The 23479-nt window shown below is 44.4% G+C and overlaps 1 protein-coding gene across 1 annotated transcript in view; it reads right to left on the minus strand.

Moving 5' to 3' along the window:
* Positions 1-16265: 16265 nt before the first annotated feature.
* IDNK (IDNK gluconokinase) overlaps positions 16266-23479 on the minus strand; it is a 94458-nt gene continuing 87244 nt past the window's right edge. The window contains exon 5 of the mRNA XM_069762764.1: positions 16266-18704. Within this exon, the coding sequence (XP_069618865.1) occupies positions 18332-18704 (373 nt within the window). The 3' untranslated portion in view covers positions 16266-18331. The remainder of the gene's footprint in view (positions 18705-23479) is intronic.

A 23479-nucleotide genomic window follows, 5' to 3' on the forward strand; every position in this document is an offset into this window, starting at 1 on the left:
GGCCTTTCTGAGGCCATTAAAGATGTTATGGTGGGGTTCCCGGCGCCTACAGGTCTGAATATGGCTATTCAGATTGATCGGCGTTTACGGGAGCGCAAACCTGTGCACCATTTGGCGGTGTCTTCTGAACAGGCACCTGAGACAATGCAATGTGATAGAATTCAGTCCAGAAGTGAACGGCAAAACTATAGGCGGAAAAATGGGTTGTGTTTTTATTGTGGTGATTCAGCTCATGTTATATCAGCATGCTCTAAACGCACAAAAAAGGTTGATAAGTCTGTTGCCATTAGTACTTTACAGTCTAAGTTCATTCTGTCTGTGACTCTGATTTGTTCATTATCAGCCATTTCCGTCGATGCCTATGTGGATTCAGGCGCTGCCCTGAGTCTTATGGATTGGTCATTTGCCAACCGCTGTGGGTTTAGTCTGGAGCCTCTGGAAGTCCCTATTCCTTTGAAAGAAATTGACTCTACACCTTTGGCTATGAATAAACCTCAGTACTGGACACACGTGACCATGCGTATGACTCCCGTTCATCAGGAGGTGATTCGCTTCCTGGTACTGTATAATTTACATGATGTCTTAGTGCTTGGTCTGCCATGGTTACAAACTCATAACCCAGTCTTGGACTGGAAGGCGATGTCTGTGTTAAGCTGGGGATGTCAGGGGGTTCATGATGATGCACCTCCGATTTCTATCGCTTCATCTACTCCTTCTGAGGTTCCTGTATTTTTGTCTGATTATCGGGATGTTTTTGAGGAGCCTCAGCTCAATTCGCTTCCTCCTCACAGGGATTGCGATTGTGCTATAGATTTGATTCCTGGCAGTAAATTTCCTAAAGGTCGTTTGTTCAATCTGTCAGTGCCAGAGCATACTGCTATGCGGGATTATGTTAAGGAGTCCTTGGAAAAGGGACATATCCGTCCATCTTCATCTCCTTTGGGAGCAGGTTTTTTTTTCGTGGCCAAAAAAGATGGTTCCTTGAGGCCTTGTATAGATTACCGTCTTTTGAATAAGATTACGGTCAAATATCAGTATCCTTTGCCATTGTTGACTGATTTGTTCGCTCGCATTAAGGGGGCTAAATGGTTCACTAAGATTGATCTTCGGGGTGCGTATAATCTTGTGCGGATTAAGCAGGGTGATGAGTGGAAAACCGCATTTAATACGCCTGAGGGCCATTTTGAGTATTTGGTGATGCCTTTTGGACTTTCTAATGCTCCTTCTGTCTTCCAGTCCTTTATGTACGATATTTTCCGTGAATATCTGGATAAATTTATGATTGTGTATTTGGATGATGTTTTGGTTTTTTCTGATGACTGGGAGTCCCATGTTCAGCAGGTCAGGAAGGTGTTTCAGGTCCTGCGGGCCAATTCTTTGTAAAAGATTCAAAGTGTCTCTTTGGAGTCCAGAAGATTTCTTTTTTGGGGTATATTTTTTCCCCTTCTACTATTGAGATGGATCCCGTCAAGGTTCAAGCTATTTGTGACTGGACGCAGCCTACATCTCTTAAGAGTCTACAGAAGTTCTTGGGCTTTGCTAATTTTTATCGTCGTTTCATAACTAATTTTTCTAGTGTTGTTAAGCCTTTGACGGATCTGACTAAGAAGGTTGCTGATGTTGCTGATTGGTCTCCTGCGGCTGTGGAGGCCTTTCAGGAACTTAAGCGCCGGTTTTCTTCTGCTCCTGTGTTGCGTCAGCCAGATGTTTCGCTTCCTTTTCAGGTTGAGGTTGATGCTTCTGAGATTGGAGCGGGGGCGGTTTTGTCACAGAGAAGCTCCGATTGCTCGGTGATGAAGCCATGTGCGTTCTTTTCTAGAAAGTTTTCGCCCACTGAGCGGAATTATGATGTTGGTAATCGGGAGCTTTTGGCCATGAAGTGGGCATTTGAGGAGTGGCGTCATTGGCTTGAGGGTGCTAGACATCGTGTGGTGGTCTTGACTGATCACAAAAATGTGATTTACCTTGAGTCTGCCAAGCGTCTGAATCCTAGACAGGCTCGTTGGTCACTGTTTTTCTCCCGTTTCGATTTTGTGGTTTCATACCTGCCAGGTTCAAAGAATGTGAAGGCGGATGCTCTTTCTAGGAGTTTTGTGCCTGATTCCCCTGTAAATTCTGAGCCCACTGGTATCCTTAGGGATGGGGTGATTTTGTCGGCTGTCTTCCCAGACTTGCGACGTGCTTTGCAGGAGTTTCAGGCGGATAAACCTGATCGTTGTCCGCCTGAAAGACTGTTTGTTCCGGATAATTGGACCAGTAGAGTCATCTCCGAGGTCCATTCTTCTGCGTTGGCAGGTCATCCTGGAATATTTGGTACTAGAGACTTGGTGGCCAGGTCTTTTTGGTGGCCTTCCTTGTCGAGGGATGTGCGTTCTTTTGTGCAGTCTTGTGAAGTTTGCGCTCGGGCTAAGCCTTGCTGTTCTCGGGCCAGTGGATTGTTGTCACCTTTGCCTATCCCGAAGAGGCCTTGGACGCACATTTCCATGGACTTTATTTCGGATCTCCCTGTCTCTCAAAAAATGTCCGTCATCTGGGTTGTGTGTGACCGCTTTTCTAAGATGGTTCATCTGGTCCCCTTGCCTAAGTTACCTTCCTTCTCTGAGTTGGTCCCTCTGTTTTTTCAGAACGTGGTTCGTTTGCATGGGATTCCGGAGAACATTGTTTCTGACAGGGGATCCCAGTTTGTGTCTAGATTTTGGCGGACGTTCTGTGCTAAGATGGGCATTCCATCCTCAGACGAATGGCCAGACGGAACGAACTAATCAGACCTTGGAAACTTATTTAAGGTGTTTTGTTTCTGCTGATCAAGATGACTGGGTTACCTTTTTGCCGCTTGCCGAATTTGCCCTTAATAATCAGGCTAGTTCTGCTACCTTGGTTTCTCCTTTCTTTTGTAATTCGGGGTTTCATCCTCGTTTTTCCTCTGGTCAGGTGGAGCCTTCTGATTGTCCTGGAGTGGACATGGTGGTGGATAGGTTGCATCAGATTTGGAGTCATGTGGTGGACAATTTGAAGTTGTCCCAGGAGAGGGCTCAGCAGTTTGCTAATCGCCGTCGCCGCGTGGGTCCTCAACTTCGTGTTGGGGACTTGGTGTGGTTGTCTTCTCGTTTTGTTCCTATGAAGGTCTCTTCTCCTAAGTTCAAGCCTCGGTTTATCGGTCCCTATAGGATCTTGGAAATTCTTAACCCTGTGTCGTTTTGTTTGGATCTCCCGGCATCGTTTGCTATTCATAATGTGTTCCATCGGTCGTTGTTGCGGAAGTATGAGGTACCTGTTGTTCCTTCGCTTGAGCCTCCTGCTCCGGTGCTGGTGGAGGGAGAATTGGAGTATGTTGTGGAGAAGATCTTGGATTCTCGTGTTTCCAGACGGAAACTTCAGTATTTGGTCAAGTGGAAGGGTTATGGTCAGGAGGATAATTCTTGGGTGGTTGCCTCTGATGTTCATGCTGCTGATTTGGTCCGTGCATTTCATAGGGCTCATCCTGGTCGCCCTGGTGGTTCTCGTGAGGGTTCGGTGACCCCTCCTCAAGGGGGGGGTACTGTTGTGGATTCTGTTTTTGGGCTCCCTCTGGTGGTTACAGATGGTACTGGGTGACTTGTGTTCTCTGCGGTCTCTGGTGTCCACCTGTTCTATCAGGATATGGGAGTTTCCTATTTAACCTGGCTTGTCATTTCCTCGCCGGCGATCAATGTAATCAGTGTGTCTTGTTACCTCTGCTTTCCGCTTCTGTAATCATCAGGACAAGCTAAGTTTTTGATTTTCCTGTTCCACGTTTTGCTTTATTTTTGTTTTAGTCCAGCTTGCAGTTATGTGATTCCTTGTTGCTGGTTGCTCTAGTGGGCTGATATTACTCCTCATGTTCCATGAGTTGGCACATGAGTTCAGGTAATTTCAGGATGGTTTTTTGTAGGGTTTTTCGCTGACCGCGCAGTTCACTTTTGTATCCTCTGCTATCTAGTTTTAGCGGGCCTCATTTTGCTGAATCTGTTTTCATTACTACGTATGTGCTTTCCTCTCATTTCACCGTCATTACATGTGGGGGGCTGCTATTTCTGTGGGGTGTTTCTCTGGAGGCAAGAGAGGTCTTTGTTTCTTCTAATAGGGGAAGCTAGTCCTTCGGCTGGCGCGAGACGTCTAGAATCATCGTAGGCACGTTCCCCGGCTACTGCTAGTGTTGTGAATTAGGTTCAGGATCGCGGTCAGCTCAGTTTCCATCACCCTAGAGCTTGTTCTGTTTTTTGTGTGCTTGTCCTTTGTGATCCCCTGCCATTGGGATCATGACATCACGCCCAGCCAGTGTGACCAATCAGCGACATTGCCTCTGGATTTAAATCTCGCTTCATGATTTAAATCCCGCGCCAATGTAGCTGATTGGTCGCACCCAGCCGGCACGATCAATCAGTGACATTCGCGTGGGATTTAAATTCCGCTTCCTTGATTGGTCACACCCAGCCGGCGCAACCAATCAGCGACATTGCCGCGGGATTTAAATCGAGCTTCGTGATTTAAATCCCGCGCCAATGTCGCTGATTGGTCGTGCCGGCTGGGCGCGACCAATCAGGGAAGCGGGATTTAAATCCCGCGCCAATGTCGCGCTGGCTGGGCGCGAAAAATCAGGAAAATAATAAAAAAAATCTTATAATTGTCTAAGGGTCACTTCCGTCTGTCTGTCCTTCTGTCACGGTTATTCATTCGCTGATTGGTCTCGCCAGCTGCCTGTCATGGCTGCCGCGACCAATCAGCGACGGGCACAGTCCGGAAGAAAATAGCCGCTCCTTACTCCCCGCAGTCAGTGCCTGTCGCCCGCATACTCCCCTCCGGTCACCGCTAACAAAGGGTTAATGCTGGCGATAACGGACCGCGTTATGCCGCGGGTAACACACTCCGTTACCGCCGATATTAACCCTGTGTGTCCCCAACTTTTTACTATTGACGCTGCCTATGCGGCATCAATAGTAAAAAATGTAATGTTAAAAATAATAATAAAAAAACAAACCTGCTATACTCACCCTCCGTAGTCGCTCGCGCCGGCCGCCATCTTCCGTTGCAGGTTCCGGTGGCAAAGATGGTACGGGAGAAGGGCCTGCCATGACGTCACGGTCATGTGACCGCGACGTCTGCACAGGCCCTGCGCGCCTGCGCTAGAAAGACCTGCCATGACGTCATGGTCATGTGACCGCAACGTCATCACAGGTCCTGCGCTCATACCAACCCTGGGATCGGAAGCTGCCGTGGACTACAAGGGCCCCACGGAAAGGTGAGTATATGTTTATTTTTTAACCTGTGACAAACCTGGCTGGCCAATATACTACGTGGCTCTGTGCTGTATACTACTTCGCTGTGCAATATACTACGTGGCTCTGTGCTGTATACTACGTCACTGGGCAATATACTACGTGACTGGACAATATACTACGTCACTGGGCAATATACTACGTGGCTCTGTGCTGTATACTACGTGGCTGCGCAATATACTACGTCACTAGGCAATATACTACGTAACTGGTCTATATACTACGTTGCTGCGCAATATACTATGTTGCTGCGCAATATACTACGTCACTAGGCAATATACTATGTAACTAGGCAATATACTATGTAACGGGGCAATATACTACGTGGTTGGGCAATGTACTACGTGGTTGGGCAATGTACTACGTCACTGGGCAATATACTATGTCACTCGGCAATATACTACGTAGCTGGGCAATATACTACGTGTCTGGGCAATATACTACGTCACTGGGCAATATACTACGTGTCTGAGCAATATACTACGTGGCTGGGCAATATACTACGTGACTGGGCAATATACTACGTCACTGGGCAATATACTACGTGGCTGGACAATATACTACGTGGCTGGGCAATATACTACGTAGCTGGGCAATATACTACGTAGCTGGGCAATATACTACGTGGCTGGACAATATACTACGTGGCTGGACAATATACTATGTGGCTGGGCAATATACTACATGGCTGGGCAATATACTACGTGGGCTGTGCAATATACTACAAGGGCTGTGCAATATACTACGTGGCTGGGCAGTATACTAAGTGGACATGCATATTCTAGAATACCCGATGCGTTAGAATCGGGCCACCATCTAGTGATGACATATTTATGTTAGTTAGTTTAAAGCACCTTGTTGTATTATGTTCCTCTGAGAAAGGAGCAAGGTTTCTATTTTAGCATGCTATGGTAAAATATACTGGTCGCTGAGGAATATTACTTGGTGTCAATCTATTATATATGTAGACCTAAAGTACAGGGATTGTGTAAACTTTGACTAATTTGGCTAATTATATCTATATTATACTATAGCCAATAGACACTATTAACATATGATACCCTGGCTTATATTACCATTTTTATAATCTTTTTTTGAGTATAAATATAAGCATTTGTGGTTTACATCTGGTTGATACATTGTATAATAACCAGAGCCTTACTTGACTGGCAAGCCTTTTTTCTTGCTTTTTTTACGCAGAAAATTTATTAAGGCTAGATTACTCAGCTAGATCATTATGTTTTTGTGTGCATGGTGTGGAGGGACTTGGGTTTGGGTAGTGGCTAGGGCTTTCTAGGAACATAAGGGACAGTCGACGCGAAGTGGGGGCGCCATATCGGGTGTTAGGGTGCCAACCTCCACTGTTAGGTAGGGCAAAGGTCATTTAGGACTACACTAGAGTCTAACGAGGAATTTGCCACCTAATTTCCCCTTGTATTTGTCCATCGCTCTGGCCCGCTAACACTCAGTTTTTTTTAGGTGTTAGTTCACTTATTTGACTTTTTATTTACAAAAAATTTTAAAAGCAGAAATAAAGGTATTTTTTAAGGGTTATTTTCTTTTTTGGTTTTCTATACAATAAATCCCACCTTCGCCCGCTCCGTGTGAAAAAGTGCAGCCAGGAGCTCAAGGTGTATGGCACACTGACCCACGAATCCCCTACACAGCTTACTGTCACCAGTAAACTTATCAGGTAGCGGGTGATGGGATAAGGTCGGAGCAGGGGTGGCAGTGGACAAACTGGTTGCAGCTACGCTAGCAGCCTGCACAGCGACCGCGGTAACATCCACAGCCGAGGTTGTACGCTCTAGAGCCGCCAACCTACCCTTCAGCTGCTGGATGTAGTGCTGTAGACGCTGTTTGTCCGCTATTACAAGCCAGACCCTGGCGCTAGTGTAATGTTAGGACTGGCGGGCCGCACCAAATAATAACTAGAGATGATATAAGGTGCGTTCGCAGTCCGGGTTCCACCGTGCAGCTAAGACACCTGCTGCTTGGTAATGACAGACTATATGGCAGTAAAATGTGAGTACACACACGGGTTAGCTTCACCCGGTATTAAGGAAGCGAACCCTGTTGAGTCACAGGGCCGTGATACCATACAGAGAGTGCAAGCAAGGCGACACAGAACTCTGCCTCAAGACTCAGGGTAAGAGTGATGGGCTGTGACTCATGCGGTTGTGTGTGTGCCCCTCATGCTACAATTTGGAAGCTAGCCACCGATCCTCAGGGTACAGCCCATGATCCAGAGTCACTACGGGTCTGAGGCTGCATAATTATGCAGCGTAAGACCCGCAGAGTCCAGATATTACAGCAGAGTGGATGGGATTTCAAGAAATTCAATGCCCACTATGTGTCCACAGACACCCACGCCTCATCCGCGGACACTGACATGAGGCTCATCTTTCCAGATCGCAGCATGTCAACATCTCTTGCGGAAATTTCACACATAGAATGTATTGAACGCAGGGAATCTGCACGGTTAAATGAACACATGCGATTTCACCTACGTTCAATAGATGGCAGCGCTTTGGATGCAGCGAACATAGGCTACATCCAAAGCGCTGCTACTTCTGAATCGTGTGCACCCGGCCTTACAGTGCCAGCTGTGGGTGACGGGGGTGGAGACCCATTAAGGTTGCAGTCCCATGTTACTGTGATTTCTAGACAAGGTATCTATTTACTTCAAGACTGAAGACAATAGAGAGCTTCTGGAACTTTGAGAGAACAGCCAGTGTTACTATATTAACCCCTTCATGACCCAGCCTATTTTGACCTTAAAGACCTTGCCGTTTTTTGCAATTCTGACCAGTGTCCCTTTATGAGGTAATAACTCAGGAACGCTTCAACGGATCCTAGCGGTTCTGAGATTGTTTTTTTGTGACATATTGGGCTTCATGTTAGTGGTAAATTTAGGGCAATAAATTCTGCGTTTATTTGTGATAAAAACGGAAATTTGGCGAAAATTTTGAAACTTTCGCAATTTTCACATTTTGAATTTTTATTCTGTTAAACCAGAGAGATATGTGACACAAAATAGTTAATAAATAACATTTCCCACATGTTTACTTTACATCAGCACAATTTTGGAAACAAAATTTTTTTTTGTTAGGAAGTTATAAGGGTTAAAATTTGACCAGCGATTTGTCATTTTTACAACGAAATTTACAAAACCATTTTTTTTAGGGACCACCTCACATTTGAAGTCAGTTTGAGGGGTCTATATGGCTGAAAATACCCAAAAGTGACACCATTCTAAAAACTGCACCCCTCAAGGTACTCAAAACCACATTCAAGAAGTTTATTAACCCTTCAGGTGCTTCACAGCAGCAGAAGCAACATGGAAGGAAAAAATGAACATTTAACTTTTTAGTCACAAAAATTATCTTTTAGCAACAATTTTTTTATTTTCCCAATGGTAAAAGGAGAAACTGAACCACGAAAGTTGTTGTGCAATTTGTCCTGAGTACGCTGATACCTCATATGTGGGGGTAAACCACTGTTTGGGCGCACGGCAGGGCTTGGAAGGGAAGGAGCGCCATTTGACTTTTTGAATCAAAAATTGGCTCCACTCTTTAGCGGACACCATGTCACGTTTGGAGAGCCCCCGTGTGCCTAAAAATTGGAGCTCCCCCACAAGTGACCCCATTTTGGAAACTAGACGCCCCAAGGAACTTATCTAGATGCATAGTGAGCACTTTGAATCCCCAGGTGCTTCACAAATTGATCCGTAAAAATGAAAAAGTACTTTTTTTTCACAAAAAAAATTCTTTTAGCCTCAATTTTTTCATTTTCACATGGGCAACAGGATAAAATGGATCCTAAAATGTGTTGGGCAATTTCTCCTGAGTACGCCGATACCTCATATGTGGGGGTAAACCACTGTTTGGGCACATGGTAAGGCTCGGAAGGGAAGGAGCGCCATTTGACTTTTTGAATGGAAAATTATTTCCATCGTTAGCGGACACCATGTCGCGTTTGGAGAGCTCCTGTGTGCCTAAACATTGGCGCTCCCCCACAAGTGACCCCATTTTGGAAACTAGACCCCCCAAGGAACTTATTTAGATTCCTAGTGAGCACTTTAAACCCTCAGGTGCTTCACAAATTGATCTGTAAAAATGAAAAAGTACTTTTTTTTCACAAAAAAATTCTTTTCGCCTCAATTTTTTCATTTTCACATGGGCAGTAGGATAAAATGGATCATAAAATTTGTTGGGCAATTTCTCCCGAGTACGCCGATACCTCATATGTGGGGGTAAACCACTGTTTGGGCACACGGCAGGGCTCGGAAGGGAAGGCGCGCCATTTGACTTTTTGAATGGAAAATTAGCTCCAATTGTTAGCGGACACCATGTCGCGTTTGGAGAGCCCCTGTGTGCCTATGCATTGGAGCTTCCCCACAAGTGACCCCATTTTGGAAACTAGACCCCCAAAGGAACTTATCTAGATGCATATTGAGCACTTTAAACCCCCAGGTGCTTCACAGAAGTTTATAACGCAGAGCCATGAAAATAAAAAATAATTTTTCTTTCCTCAAAAATGATTTTTTAGCCTGGAATTTCCTATTTTGCCATGGGTAATAGGAGAAATTGGACCCCAAATATTGTTGTCCAGTTTGTCCTGAGTACGCTGATACCCCATATGTGGGGGTAAACCACTGTTTGGACGCACGGCAGGGCTTGGAAGGGATGGCACGCCATTTGGCTTTTTAAATGGAAAATTAGCTCCAATCATTAGCGGACACCATGTCACGTTTGGAGAGCCTCTGTGTGCCTAAACATTGGAGATCCCCCAGAAATGACCCCATTTTGGAAACTAGACCCCCAAAGGAACTAATCTAGATGTGTGGTGAGGACTTTGAACCCCCAAGTGCTTCACAGAAGTTTATAACGCAGAGCCATGAAAATAAAAAAAAAAATTATTTTCTCAAAAATGATCTTTTAGCCTGCAATTTTTTATTTTACAAAGGGTAACAGGAGAAATTTGACCCCAAAAGTTGTTGTCCAGTTTCTCCTGAGTACGCTGATACCCCATATGTGGGGGTAAACCACTTTTTTGGCACATGCCAGGGCTCGGAAGTAAAGTAGTGACATTTTGAAATGCAGACTTTGATGGAATGCTCTGTGGGCGTCACGTTGCGTTTGCAGAGCCCCTGATGTGGCTTAACAGTAGCCCTAAGGCTATGTGCCAACGTTGCGGATTCGTATGAGATTTTTCAGCACCATTTTTGAAAAATCCGCGGGTAAAAGGCACTGCGTTTTACCTGCGGATTTACCGCGGATTTCCAGTGTTTTTTGTTCGGATTTCACCTGTGGATTCCTATTGAGGAACAGGTGTAAAACGCTGCGGAATCCGCACAAAGAATTGACATGCTGCGGAAAATACAACGCAGCGTTCCCGCGCGGTATTTTCCGCACCATGGGCACAGCGGATTTGGCTTTCCATATGTTTACATGGTACTGTAAACCTGATGGAACTCTGCTGCGGATCCGCAGCGGCCAATCCGCAGCCAAATCCGCACCGTGTGCACATAGCCTAATTCTAAAGGTATGTGCACACGCTGCGGAAAACGCTGCGGATCCGCAGCAGTTTCCCATGAGTTTACAGTTCAATGTAAACCTACGGGAAACAAAAATCGCTGTACACATGCTGCAGAAAAACTGCACGGAAACGCAGCGGTTTACATTCCGCAGCATGTCATTTCTTTCTGCGGATTCCGCAGCGGTTTTACAACTGCTCAAATAGAAAATCGCTGTTGTAAAACCGCAGTGAAATGCGCAGAAAAAACATGGTAAATCCGCCATAAATCCGCAGCGGTTTAGCACTGCGGATTTATCAAATCCGCAGCGGAAAAATCCGCAGAGGAACAGAATACGTGTGCACATACCGAAACCCTAACCCTACCCCTAACCCTACCCCTAACCCTACCCCTACCCCTAACCCTACCCCTAACCCTACCCCTAACCCTAACCCTAACCCTAGTTCTTACCCCAACCTTAGTGGAAAAAAAATAAAAAATATTTTTTTTATTGTCCCTACCTATGGGGATGACAAAGGGGGGGGGGGGGTCATTTACTTTTTTTTTTTTATTTTGATCACTGAGATATAATCTATCTCAGTGATCAAAATTCACTCTGGAACGAATCTGCCGGGCGGCAGATTCGGCGGGCGCACTGCACATGCGCCCGCCATTTTGGAAGATGGCGGCGCCCAGGAAAGAAGGCGTCGGAGCACGGGGGGGTGGACCGGAACACGGGGGGGTGGATTGGAGCACGGAGTGGGGGATCGCTGTGCGGGCTGGTGGATCGGAGCACGGGGGGGGGGGGAATCGCTGTGCGGGGGGGATCGCTGTGCGGGGGGGAGGATCGGAGTGCCGGGGGGTTTGATTGGAGCACGGGGGGTGTGATTGGAGCACGGGGGGAGCGGGCAGGAGGACGGGGGAGCGGAGCACAGGACCGAGGGGAGCAGACCGCAGATCGGGGGGCTGGGGGGGCGATCGGAGGAGTGGAGTGGGTGCACATTAGTGTGTCCAGCCATGGTCGATGATATTGCAGCATCGGCCATGGCTGGATTGTAATATTTCACCATTTTTTTAGGTGAAATATTACAAATCACTCTGATTGGCAGTTTCACTTTCAACAGCCAATCAGAGCGATCGTAGCCACGAGGGGGTGAAGCCACCCCCCCTGGGCTAAACTACCACTCCCCCTGTCCCTGCAGATCGGGTGAAATGGGAGTTAACCCTTTCACCCGATCTGCAGGGACGCGATCTTTCCATGACGCATATGCTGCGTCATGGGTCGGAATGGCACCGACTTTCATGACGCAGCGTATGCGTCAAAGGTCGGGAAGGGGTTAAAAAAAAAAAAAATAACATTTTTTAAAATGATTTAACGGAATTAAAAATCTACTATATAATTGTCTAAGGGTCACTTCTGTCTTTCTGTCTGTCTCGGAAATCCCAAGTCGCTGATTTGTCGCGGCAAAATGGCAACGCTCCATAATCCCCTCCAGTCAGCGCTCACAAAGGGTTAATGGCAGCGTTAACGGACCGCGTTATGCCGCGGTGTAATGCACTCCATTAACGCTGCTATTAACCCTGTGTGACCAACTTTTTACTACTGATGCTGCCTATGCAGCATCAATAGTAAAAAGATCTAATGTCAAAAATAATTAAAAAAATAAAAAATCATTATATACTCAACCTCCGTTGGCCCCCCGGATCCAGCCGAGGCGTTTCCCGCTCCTGGGCAACATATTACGTCGCTGGGCAATATGCTACGTGTCTGTGCTATATACTACGTGGCTGTCTGTGTTACGTGGGCTGTGCTATATACTATGTGGCTGCTACAGTTAGGGCCAGAAATATTTGGACAGTGACACAATTTTCGCGAGTTGGGCTCTGCATGCCACCACATTGGATTTGAAATGAAACCTCTACAACAGAATTCAAGTGCAGATTGTAACGTTTAATTTGAAGGGTTGAACAAAAATATCTGATAGAAAATGTAGGAATTGTACACATTTCTTTACAAACACTCCACATTTTAGGAGGTCAAAAGTAATTGGACAAATAAACATAACCCAAACAAAATATTTTTATTTTCAATATTTTGTTGCAAATCCTTTGGAGGCAATCACTGCCTTAAGTCTGGAACCCATGGACATCACCAAACGCTGGGTTTCCTCCTTCTTAATGCTTTGCCAGGCCTTTACAGCCGCAGCCTTCAGGTCTTGCTTGTTTGTGGGTCTTTCCGTCTTAAGTCTGGATTTGAGAAAGTGAAATGCATGCTCAATTGGGTTTAGATCTGGAGATTGACTTGGCCATTGCAGAATGTTCCACTTTTTGGCACTCATGAACTCCTGGGTAGCTTTGGATGTATGCTTGGGGTCATTGTCCATCTGTACTATGAAGCGCCGTCCAATCAACTTTGCAGCATTTGGCTGAATCTGGGCTGAAAGTATATCCCGGTACACTTCAGAATTCATCCGGCTACTCTTGTCTGCTCTTATGTCATCAATAAACACAAGTGACCCAGTGCCATTGAAAGCCATGCATGCCCATGCCATCACGTTGCCTCCACCATGTTTTACAGAGGATGTGGTGTGCCTTGGATCATGTGCCGTTCCCTTTCTTCTCCAAACTTTTTTCTTCCCATCATTCTGGTACAGGTTGATCTTTGTCTCATCTGTCCATAGAATACTTTTCCAGAACTGAGCTGGCTTCTTGAGGTGTTTTTCTGCAAATTTAACTCTGGCCTGTCTATTTTTGGTATTGATGAATGGTTTGCATCTAGATGTGAACCCTTTGTATTTACTGTCATGGAGTCTTCTCTTTACTGTTGACTTAGAGACAGATACACCTACTTCACTGAGAGTGTTCTGGACTTCAGTTGATGTTGTGAACGGGTTCTTCTTCACCAAATTAAGTATGCGGCAATCATCCACCACTGTTGTCATCTGTGGACGCCCAGGCCTTTTTGAGTTCCCAAGCTCACCAGTCAATTCCTTTTTTCTCAGAATGTACCCAACTGTTGATTTTGCTACTCCAAGCATGTCTGCTATCTCTCTGATGGATTTTTTCTTTTTTTTCTGCCTCAGGATGTTCTGCTTCACCTCAATTGAGAGTTCCTTTGACCGCATGTTGTCTGCTCACAGCAACAGCTTCCAAATGCAAAACCACACACCTGGAATCCACCCCTGACCTTTTAACTACTTAATTGATTACAGGTTAACGAGGGAGACACCTTCAGAGTTAATTGCAGCCCTTAGAGTCCATTGTCCAATTACTTTTGGTCCCTTGAAAAAGAGGACGCTATGCATTACAGAGCTATGATTCCTAAACCCTTTCTCCGATTTGGATGTGGAAACTATCATATTGCAGCTGGGAGTGTGCACTTTCAGCCCATATTATATATATAATTGTATTTCTGAACATGTTTTTGTAAACAGCTAAAATAACAAAACTTGTGTCACTGTCCAAATATTTCTGGCCCTAACTGTATATACATACATACATATTCTAGAATACCCGATGCGTTAGAATCGGGACACCATCTAGTTTTCAATAATTGATGACTTTTGATAAGCATGTTTTATTCCCGACCATACCATGTACAGAGAGCACACCATGAAGCCATGTCATGAGACTTAGAAATTTTAACGATTGTGTGACATTAGTGAATTGCATCCAATCCAGTTGTTATGCAGATAAAAGTCATCCGAACCCGCTGGTCAACAATCCGATGTCGGTGGGGAAGAGAAGTACCAGTGGTTGAAATTCCAATGGATGAGCCTTTATTTTAAGGGGAGATAAACTTTCCTCTTTCTCACCAATGAAAAGACATGAAAGCTTAGAAATATTGAGCTCTCGTGCATGTGGGGGACGGAAAGTGTTAAGAAACATTATGATCTTCTGAACAAACATATGTCCAACAGACTTGAAAGGAAGTTAATTCTCAGCACAACCATCCTAATAAAATCCAATCCTTTACTGTAGATGTAGTTAAAACATATTTTAGTCCTATGACTAAGGGTGCTGTAGTGAAACGTGTCAGGCCATGAGGTTTCTTTCTATTTTAAATATGCTTTAAATATTTCTACAATATAGGATTATATTTTATTAGGACAGTTGTACTGAGAATTACCATCCTTTTAAGTCTTGCAAGGCACAATCTACAGCAGGTATGGCACCCATCCTGTATCTTTAACATCAATGGACATTCTCAACGTGATCAGCTCCCATCCATTCCCCTTCCCTCAACCTCCTACGTATGTCCAACAGCTATCTCGCACAGGGCCAGCTCTAACCCCACCATTCAGATATCAATTTCTTATGTGAAGGATAGTCCATAAATATTAAAGTCCAAGAAAACACCTGATAAAAGCAGGGAAAATGCTGAGCATTTAGAACAATTGAATCGCCCGCCAGGGCCGTGGGGTACTCGGTACCGTGTCCGGTACTTAAAGGGGATGTCATGGTGGCTGCAACCCGGTCCATAGCCCTGGGCCCCAATTAAAGGGGAAAGGTCTTTAAAGGGGTTTTGAATAAAGTTTGTGTTTGTGACGCCATCTGTGGTATTCGATCAGTGGGGACTGACGCTGCTTAAAGGGGTCCTCAGGGGTGATGTTATAGCAGCTAGATGGTATAACTTCCCACAGGTGAAGTTGGGTCCCCAGGGCTCCCGGTGTGTAGCTGGTGATGGTGGGTAGTGTATAAAGGAACGGAGGACACAGGTGTGCAGTCTCTTTACCTAGTTTACTGGAGACGACAGGCAACCACAGTCCAGGGCACCAGATCACAGGTACAGGCAGGGTCCAGCTGGCTTGGGGGCAAGTTCAGAGTCCCCTTTACCAGGTGGAGATGAAAGCCTTCCTCATAGCGCGGTGGTGTAGTCCCTTGCTGCCTGTGGCTTCTATCAAGGTCCTCACAGTTCTCTCTGTCCTCCTTAAAGGTGGGACACAAACCCGTATGACCGGTGATTCGAGCCTTTTCACAGGGTCTCTATCATGACCCGGGCTCTATGTGCCACTGTGTCTCCTGGTTATTAGGGCGGACAGGTTACATGTAGTCCAGCTGTCCTGCCAGTTTCTGCTGTGCCTCCTACAGTCCAATACAACCTCGGTCTTCTGGCTACTGGAAATCTACGCTCTGCAGGGAGGTAGCCCAGTCACAGCTATCCTCCCCAGTTGTCAGTCTCCTGTGCATCACTCTCCTGAACACTCTCTATAATCTGTTCTTTCCTTCTGTATTCTCTCTATCCAGGAGCTGCAGCACCTCTGGCTGCACGGCCCCTCACACGTCTCTCTGCCTCAGACTGCACCAGTCTGCTTTCTGGCACTAACCAACTCACTTTCCCTCCAAGCCAGAATATATCAATAGGGAAGTTCCCCCTGAACCAGGTTTAGAGCTCCCTCTTCTGGCCTGGAGTGTGAACATGTTGTGTGCTTTGTGATTCAAAAAGCAAAAAAAGAATATCCAGCTCAACGAGACAGTGAAAAGTAAAAACTTGGTACTTTATTCACTTCATGTAGAAGCAGAGGATAAAAACATCAGCACAATAAGGATAAGAACACTATCTATCTACGCGTTTCAGGTGGCAAAGCACCCTTAATCATGCTTTGTGATTACCTGATAAAAGAGATCTTCCTTCACTTCCAAGAGTGACATCACTCTCCCCGTGAGGAAAGCAATGCTACTGTAACAACCAGGACCCTGGGGTGTTACACATTCATAGAGGGTGCTATAGATTACAGATTAGTACCAATATTGCCTTTGTCTGTGATATGAACTGGTTTCCCAAAAATGCTGCATTAGAAAAGTCTCCCATATAATAAATATGGATTTTACTAGGACAAATTGCAGTAAACACATTGAGCCTTTCCTGCCAGCTCTGAATTAGAAATTCCTTGGTGAGTAATATGCACAGATGCAGAGGAAAGATTGGCAAGTATCTGAGCCCAGAAAATCCCCATCACACTACATCACATTCAGAGGATGCGTGTCCTACAGTTATTACCATTATTCTGCAGTAGAAATTATACAAAAGTATTTTTATCTTGTGAAAGTATTTCTCCCAAAAATGAATACTCGCAATAAAAAGAGGGTCATGTGTCTAGACTTAGAACTACGTCTTTTTTTTTTTTAAGGCTCTTGAGGTCGGGTCAGGAACCCCTCAGCCAGTTTATGGGCCATAATTGGACCATGTCTGAATTTTATCTTAATGTGTTTCCACCTCCCACAGCCCGGCTTACTTACATCTGAGTGTTTACATACTTGGAGGCGAACACTCATATGTAGTAGATAGCACCTGAGTGTCCACCTACAGTAGGCATATACGCCAGAAAAATGGTGCACGACGGAGCACACAGTGACTTTGTCGACTATTTTATAGTCAATGGCCCCATGGGCACGAATCCCATTTTGCGGAGGGTTTAAAACGTAAGTTTCGACAGAACCACTTAACATGGGACAAAGCGCAGTGTGAAAGCACTCTAAGACATCATGGCTGCAGTAGCTCTCCATTCTATATATCTTAATGTCCAAATATGATCACATTAGTATCAGATTACCATAGAAAGACACTTTTATAAAAAAAAAACATCTAGCAAAATGTTATCAAAGTAATATGTATGAAGTTGGAATATTAAATGTATTAATCCCAAAACTAATGTCTTGTATTTCCATTTGCAGTGTAATTTTAAGCCACAAAAACCTTCATAACAAATAGTGAGGTCTTACTCTTATTGAACACCAGAAAACCATAGACCTCTAAAAATTAACCTTTAATTGAAATATTAAAAAGGTGTATCACATAATAGTAGTTATCCAAAGAGTGCAAAAATTTACAAAATTAAAGTAGGAAGGGGACAATATCTTTACTAGGGCTAATCTCTCCCTGGACTGACCCTAGATTCACCCTTCCTACCAGCAGAGGTTGGCACCCTAATTTGTTGACGTAATGGCGCCCCCACTCAACGTCGGCAGCCCTAAAGGCCCTAATGCACTCTGAAAAAATCTTACACTAAATATACACAAAAAACACAGACATACAAAGATAATACGCAATGTGAAAATTATCTCGTAGTACCGGGCCGCACACAGCATTGGCCGCACTACGATTATGTGATATAGCTTTTCAATATTTCCATTAAAGGTTAATTTTTAGAGGTCTATGGTTTTCTGGTGTTCAGTGTAATTTTAATCCATCTATTGCTCTCTGGTATCTGTGATTTCAAGCTGAGGAGAGGCTGACAATATTCTTCACAGTTAATGACTTGAAGCCCAGAAATTATATAAGGTTTGGATTACATCATATTTTGGGATTACATTTAGTAGTACAGGTAGAAATAGTCCACCGATCATATGCCACAGAACAATGCAACTATACGCCTATATAATGACATATGTGTGCCATTGACACCCATCAACATTGTTGAGGCAATGGTCTTCCTTTTGGATACATGTGGTGCGATTCTACTCTTAGCTTTGGATTTTAGCTTCAGCGTTTCTTTATATGCAGACATTGAACTGGACACTAATCTCCTTTCTGCCCTAAGTGTATCTTACACTCCAGTTCAGCCTTTACTTCAGATACTATTTCAGAAGTATTCTTCTCAACATTAACAGCCAAGAACATCTCAGGTGCTTCTGGAGGTTCTAGAGTGTCAAACTGGGACTGCAGTAATGTAAGTGGCATAAAATGTCCTCTCCTTTTCTGCATTCGCTCAGAAATCAGTTCCATTGAACCTTGCAAATAGATGAACAATGTATGTGAAGAAATGTCATCATCATTGTGGTGCCACTGATCTTCAGGAATAAGTGCGAACTGTCCTGTTGTCAAGGTTTTCCTGTAGACTTTCTTCAGTGCAGAACATGCCAGCACGACATGGTGACCGCAACCTTTCTCCCTGCAAGAGAACATAATGATTGTCACCTTCTCAGCATATCATGGGCTTATATACAGTTGTGCTCAAATGTTTACATACCTTGGCAGAATTTTTGCTTTCTTGGCCTTTTTTCAGAGAATATGAATGATAACACCAAAACTTTTTCTCCACTAATGGTTAGTGGTTGGGTGAAGTCATTTATTGTCAAACTACTGTGTTTTCTCATATTAATAATGACAACGCAAAACATCCAAATGACCCTGTTCACATACCCTATTTCTTAATACCGTGTTTTGCCCCCTCTAACATCAATGACAGCTTGAAGTATTTTGTGATAGTTGTGGTGAGGTTCTTTATTTTCTCAGATGGTAAAGCTACCCACTCTTCTTGGCAAAAGCCTCCAGTTCCTGTAAATTCCTGGGCTGTCTAGCATGAACTGTGAGCTTGAGATCTCCTCAGAATGGCTCAATGATATTGAGGTCAGGAGATTGAGATGGCCACTCCAGAACCTTCACTTTGTTCATCTGCAGCCAATGACAGGTCGCCATGGCCTTGTGTTTTGGATTTTTGTCATGCTGGAACGTCCAAGTACGTCCCATGTGCAGCTTCCGGGCTGATAAGTACAAATTTGCCTCCAGTATTTGCTGCATTCATCTTTCCTTCATCTTTGACCAAGTTTCCTGTGCCTTTGTAGCTCACACATACCCAAAACATCAGCTATCCACCTCCGTGCTTTACAGTAGGAATGGTGTTCCTTTCATCATAGGACTTGTTGACCTTTCTCCAAATGTAAAGTTTATGGTTGTGGCCAAAACATTCAATTTTGGTATCACCACTCCAAATTACCTTGTTCCAGAAGTTTTGAGGCTTGTCTCTGTGCTGTTTTGCATATTATAGGCGAGATATTTTGGGCATTTGCACAGTAATGACTTTCTTCTGGCTACTCGACCATGCAGCCCATTTTTCTTCTAGTGCCTCCTTATTGTGCCTCTTGAAACAGCCACAGTGCTAGTTTTCAGAGAGTCCTGTATTTCAGCTGATGTTATTTGTAGATTTTGCTTTGCATCCCAAACAATTTTCCTGGCAGTTGTGGACAACATTTTTGTTGGTCTACCTGAAAGTGGTTTTGTTTTTACAGAGCCCCTGATTTTCCGTTTGTTTAATCACAGTTTGAACATTGCTGACTGGCATTATCAATTTCTTGGATATCTTTTTGTATCCCTTTCCTGTTTTATACAGTTCAACTACCTTTTCCCATAGTTCCGTTGACAATTCTTTTGCTTTCTCCATGACTCACAATCCAGAAATATCAGTGGCTGGGTGAAAGATGCAAGAGTCTGTCTGGATCCCAGAAACTCACTCAGCTTTTATGCATAAACTGATTACAAGCAAACAGGTCACAGGTGAGGATTTAACCTTTAGTAGCTATTCAAACCCATTTGTGTCAACTTCTGTGCATGTTATCAGGCCAAAATCACCAGGGTATGTGAACTTTTAATTAGGGTCTTTTGGATGTTTTGGGTTGTCATTATGATTTAAAAAGAGAAAACACAGTAGTTTAGCAATATATGGCTTCACCCAACCACTAAACATGGTGTAGAAAAAAGTTTTGGTTATCATTCATATTCTCTGAAAAAAGGCCAAGAAAGCAAAAATTCTGCCGGGGTATGTAAACTTTTGAGCACAACTGTACATCCCTCTTTCACAATACCAGGAGTATTGCTTATTGACCAGCTGGCACCCTTAATGGGGTTGAATGGAACAGTACTGTAATAACAGACAAAGACCGTGGGCAAGAGTGGAACTGTTAGTAGAAATAAACAGACGTATATTGAGACTGAATCCTCATAATCACCATGACGGTTCAAAAACATAATTGCATCACCACCTACCACCTGACTGCCAGTTGCAGACATGTATGGAGTATCATACATCATTGTAACAACCTAGTAACAAAAGAACAGAGAGGAATCACAAAATCACTTTTACAGGAGCAACAGGGGATTGAAAAGTATTATTTGTAGCCATATGGATATCATACTGGGTTTTCTCAAAGGGGTTGTCCAGCTCCCCAAAGGAGGATGAATGTAGTCAACACTCACATCCCCGTGAAGCTTCAGAGCAATGATGTAGTGGACTTTTTAGTGGCATGCAGCTTCAGGTAAAAACTGCAGAGCACAAATTAATTTTAGCTGACCATAATTAATTATAATTATTATTTATTATTATAGTACATATTATAGCTATAGGGTTAACGCTTGTTCGTCTGGCAACGCTCTCTCCCGATTCTAACCATACATGTTTGGCTCGGCTTAGCATTCACATACTTTTGTAAGGAAATGGACTTGTTGCGCACATTTCCCCTTGAAGAAACAAGTTTATTGTTGTAATATGCTATGAAATGTAATGAGAACCATCATGTATAATGCGATAAGTGTTAGGCTAGGTTCACATTTGTGGTTGAGTCCACAGCGTATCGTCCGCAACTGCATGCAAAAACGCATGCAAACGCATGATAATGCAGCGGTTTTTATCCGCATCAGCTTATGCATGAGGGGAAAAAAACGCAACGTTAAATGCTTTAACGTTTTTTATGCACATGTGTTTGATAGGAAAAACTTTTTTCAAGAAGAATTTCCTTGAAACAAGCCATGCCAAATGAGCATGTCTCATAGGACTTCTGTATATAATCACTTGTACAGATGAAATCCTCAGATTTTGCTCCTGTATCCTGTTCAAGATGGATCTTTGCATAGAGAGTTTCTATCGGAATCTGGATTTGGATGTCAATTTGATTCTTTCCTTTACATTTGCTTGTGAGCAAGAACGGAAAAGGGAAAAACAGAGAAGACTGCGTTGGCGATTTTGGCAGCACCTAATTTTTTAACTCCGACAGAGCCGTGGAGCCTACCACTCCTTATTCAGGGAGCTCCGTGCAAACCCGGAGAAATATTTTGAGTACACGAGGATGTCTCAAGACAGCTTCATGGAATTGCTGGTCCGTGTACAAGGAGCCATCAGCAGGCAGGACACCCAGCTCCGTAGAGCGATTCCTGCTGAGGAACGTCTGCTGGTGATACTAAGGTACGTAATATTTAAACATTAACGCCTGTCATAATTCTTATTGTTCTGCAATGTACTTAATATTTTTCCCTTTTTTGTTTTGCAAAAAAACTGTTCTAAATATTCTTGTTATAAAAGCTATGTCCTGTTTTTTTTTCTCTGTTTTGCAAAACCCCAGTCATAAATATTATTGTTCTGAATTTTTTTTTTTTCCTTTTTCTGTTCGGCAGATTCCTGGCTACCGGAGAGAGCCTATCACCGCTCCATTTCCAGTTCCGGATAGGAATTTCCACACTATGTGGGATTGTCACAGACACCTGCTGGGTTTCCTGGGATGTTCTCCATGAGGAATTTATCCCCCTACCCACCAAGGAAATCTGGCAGGAATATGCCGATAAATACTGGCAAATTTTCAATTTCCCCAACTGTTTTGGAGCAGTGGATGGGAAACATATAAGGGTATGTGCACACGTAGATGGAACCTCTGCGGATTTTTCCGCACCGGTTTTGAGAAATCCGCAGGTAAAAAGCACTGCGGATTTACACCTGCGGAATCCTATAATGGAGCAGGTGTAAACCGCTGCGGAATCCGCACAAAGAATGAACATGCTGCGGAATGAACAACGCAGCGTTTCCGCGCGTTTTTTTCCACAGCATGTGCACTGCGGATTTTGTTTTCCATAGGTTTACATGGTACTGTAAACTCATGGAAAACAGCTGCGAATCCGCCGCTTAGGATCCGCAGCAAAATCCGCAACGTGTGCACATACCCTTAAGGTACCGTCACACATAACGATATCGTTAACGATATCGTTGCTTTTTGTGACGTAGCAACGATATCGTTAAGGAAATCGTTATGTGTGACAGCGACCAATGATCAGGCCCCTGCTGGGAGATCGTTGGTCGCTGAGGAAAGTCCAGAACTTTATTTCGTCGCTGGACTTCCCGCTGACATCGCTGGATCGGCGTGTGTGACACCGATCCAGCGATGTCTTCACTGGTAACCAGGGTAAACATCGGGTTACTAAGCGCAGACCCTGGTTACCAGCGTAAACGTTAAAAAAACAAACACTACATACTTACCTTCAGCTGTCTGTCCCCGGCGCTGTGCTTCTCTGCACTCCTCCTGCATCCTGTGTCACCGCCAGCCAGCCGGAAAGCACAGCGGTGATGTCACCGCTCTGCTTTCCGGCCACTGTGCTTACACAGGGCAGAGAAGCACAGCGCCGGGGACAGACAGCAGAAGGTACCTATGTAGTGTTTTTTGTTTTTTTTACTTTTACGCTGGTAACCAGGGTAAACATCGGGTTACTAAGCGCGGCCCTGTGCTTAGTAACCCGATGTTTACCCTGGTTACCGGGGACCTCGGGATCCTTAGTCGCTGGAGAGCTGTCTATGTGACAGCTCTCCAGCGACCAAACAGCGACGCTGCAGCGATCCGGATCGTTGTCGGTATCGCTGCAGCGTCGCTAAGAGTGACGGTACCTTTAGAATTACCAAGCCGGCTGAAACTGGATCCGAGTACTTTGATTATAAAAAATATTTTTCCATAGTGCTCATGGCAATTGCAGCTGCGGACTCTAGTTTTTTAAATTACAGACTGACCAGGGCATGAAGAACAGTTGAGTGGGCCTTTGGTATCCTTGTCTCGAAATGGCGCATTTTAGGGACAGCCATTAATTTCAAAATTGAGACAGTCGATGAGGTTGTCAAGGCATGTGTTTTTCTGAACA

The sequence above is a fragment of the Ranitomeya imitator genome, chromosome 1 (assembly GCF_032444005.1).
Source record: "Ranitomeya imitator isolate aRanImi1 chromosome 1, aRanImi1.pri, whole genome shotgun sequence".
Classification (NCBI taxonomy): domain Eukaryota; kingdom Metazoa; phylum Chordata; class Amphibia; order Anura; family Dendrobatidae; genus Ranitomeya; species Ranitomeya imitator.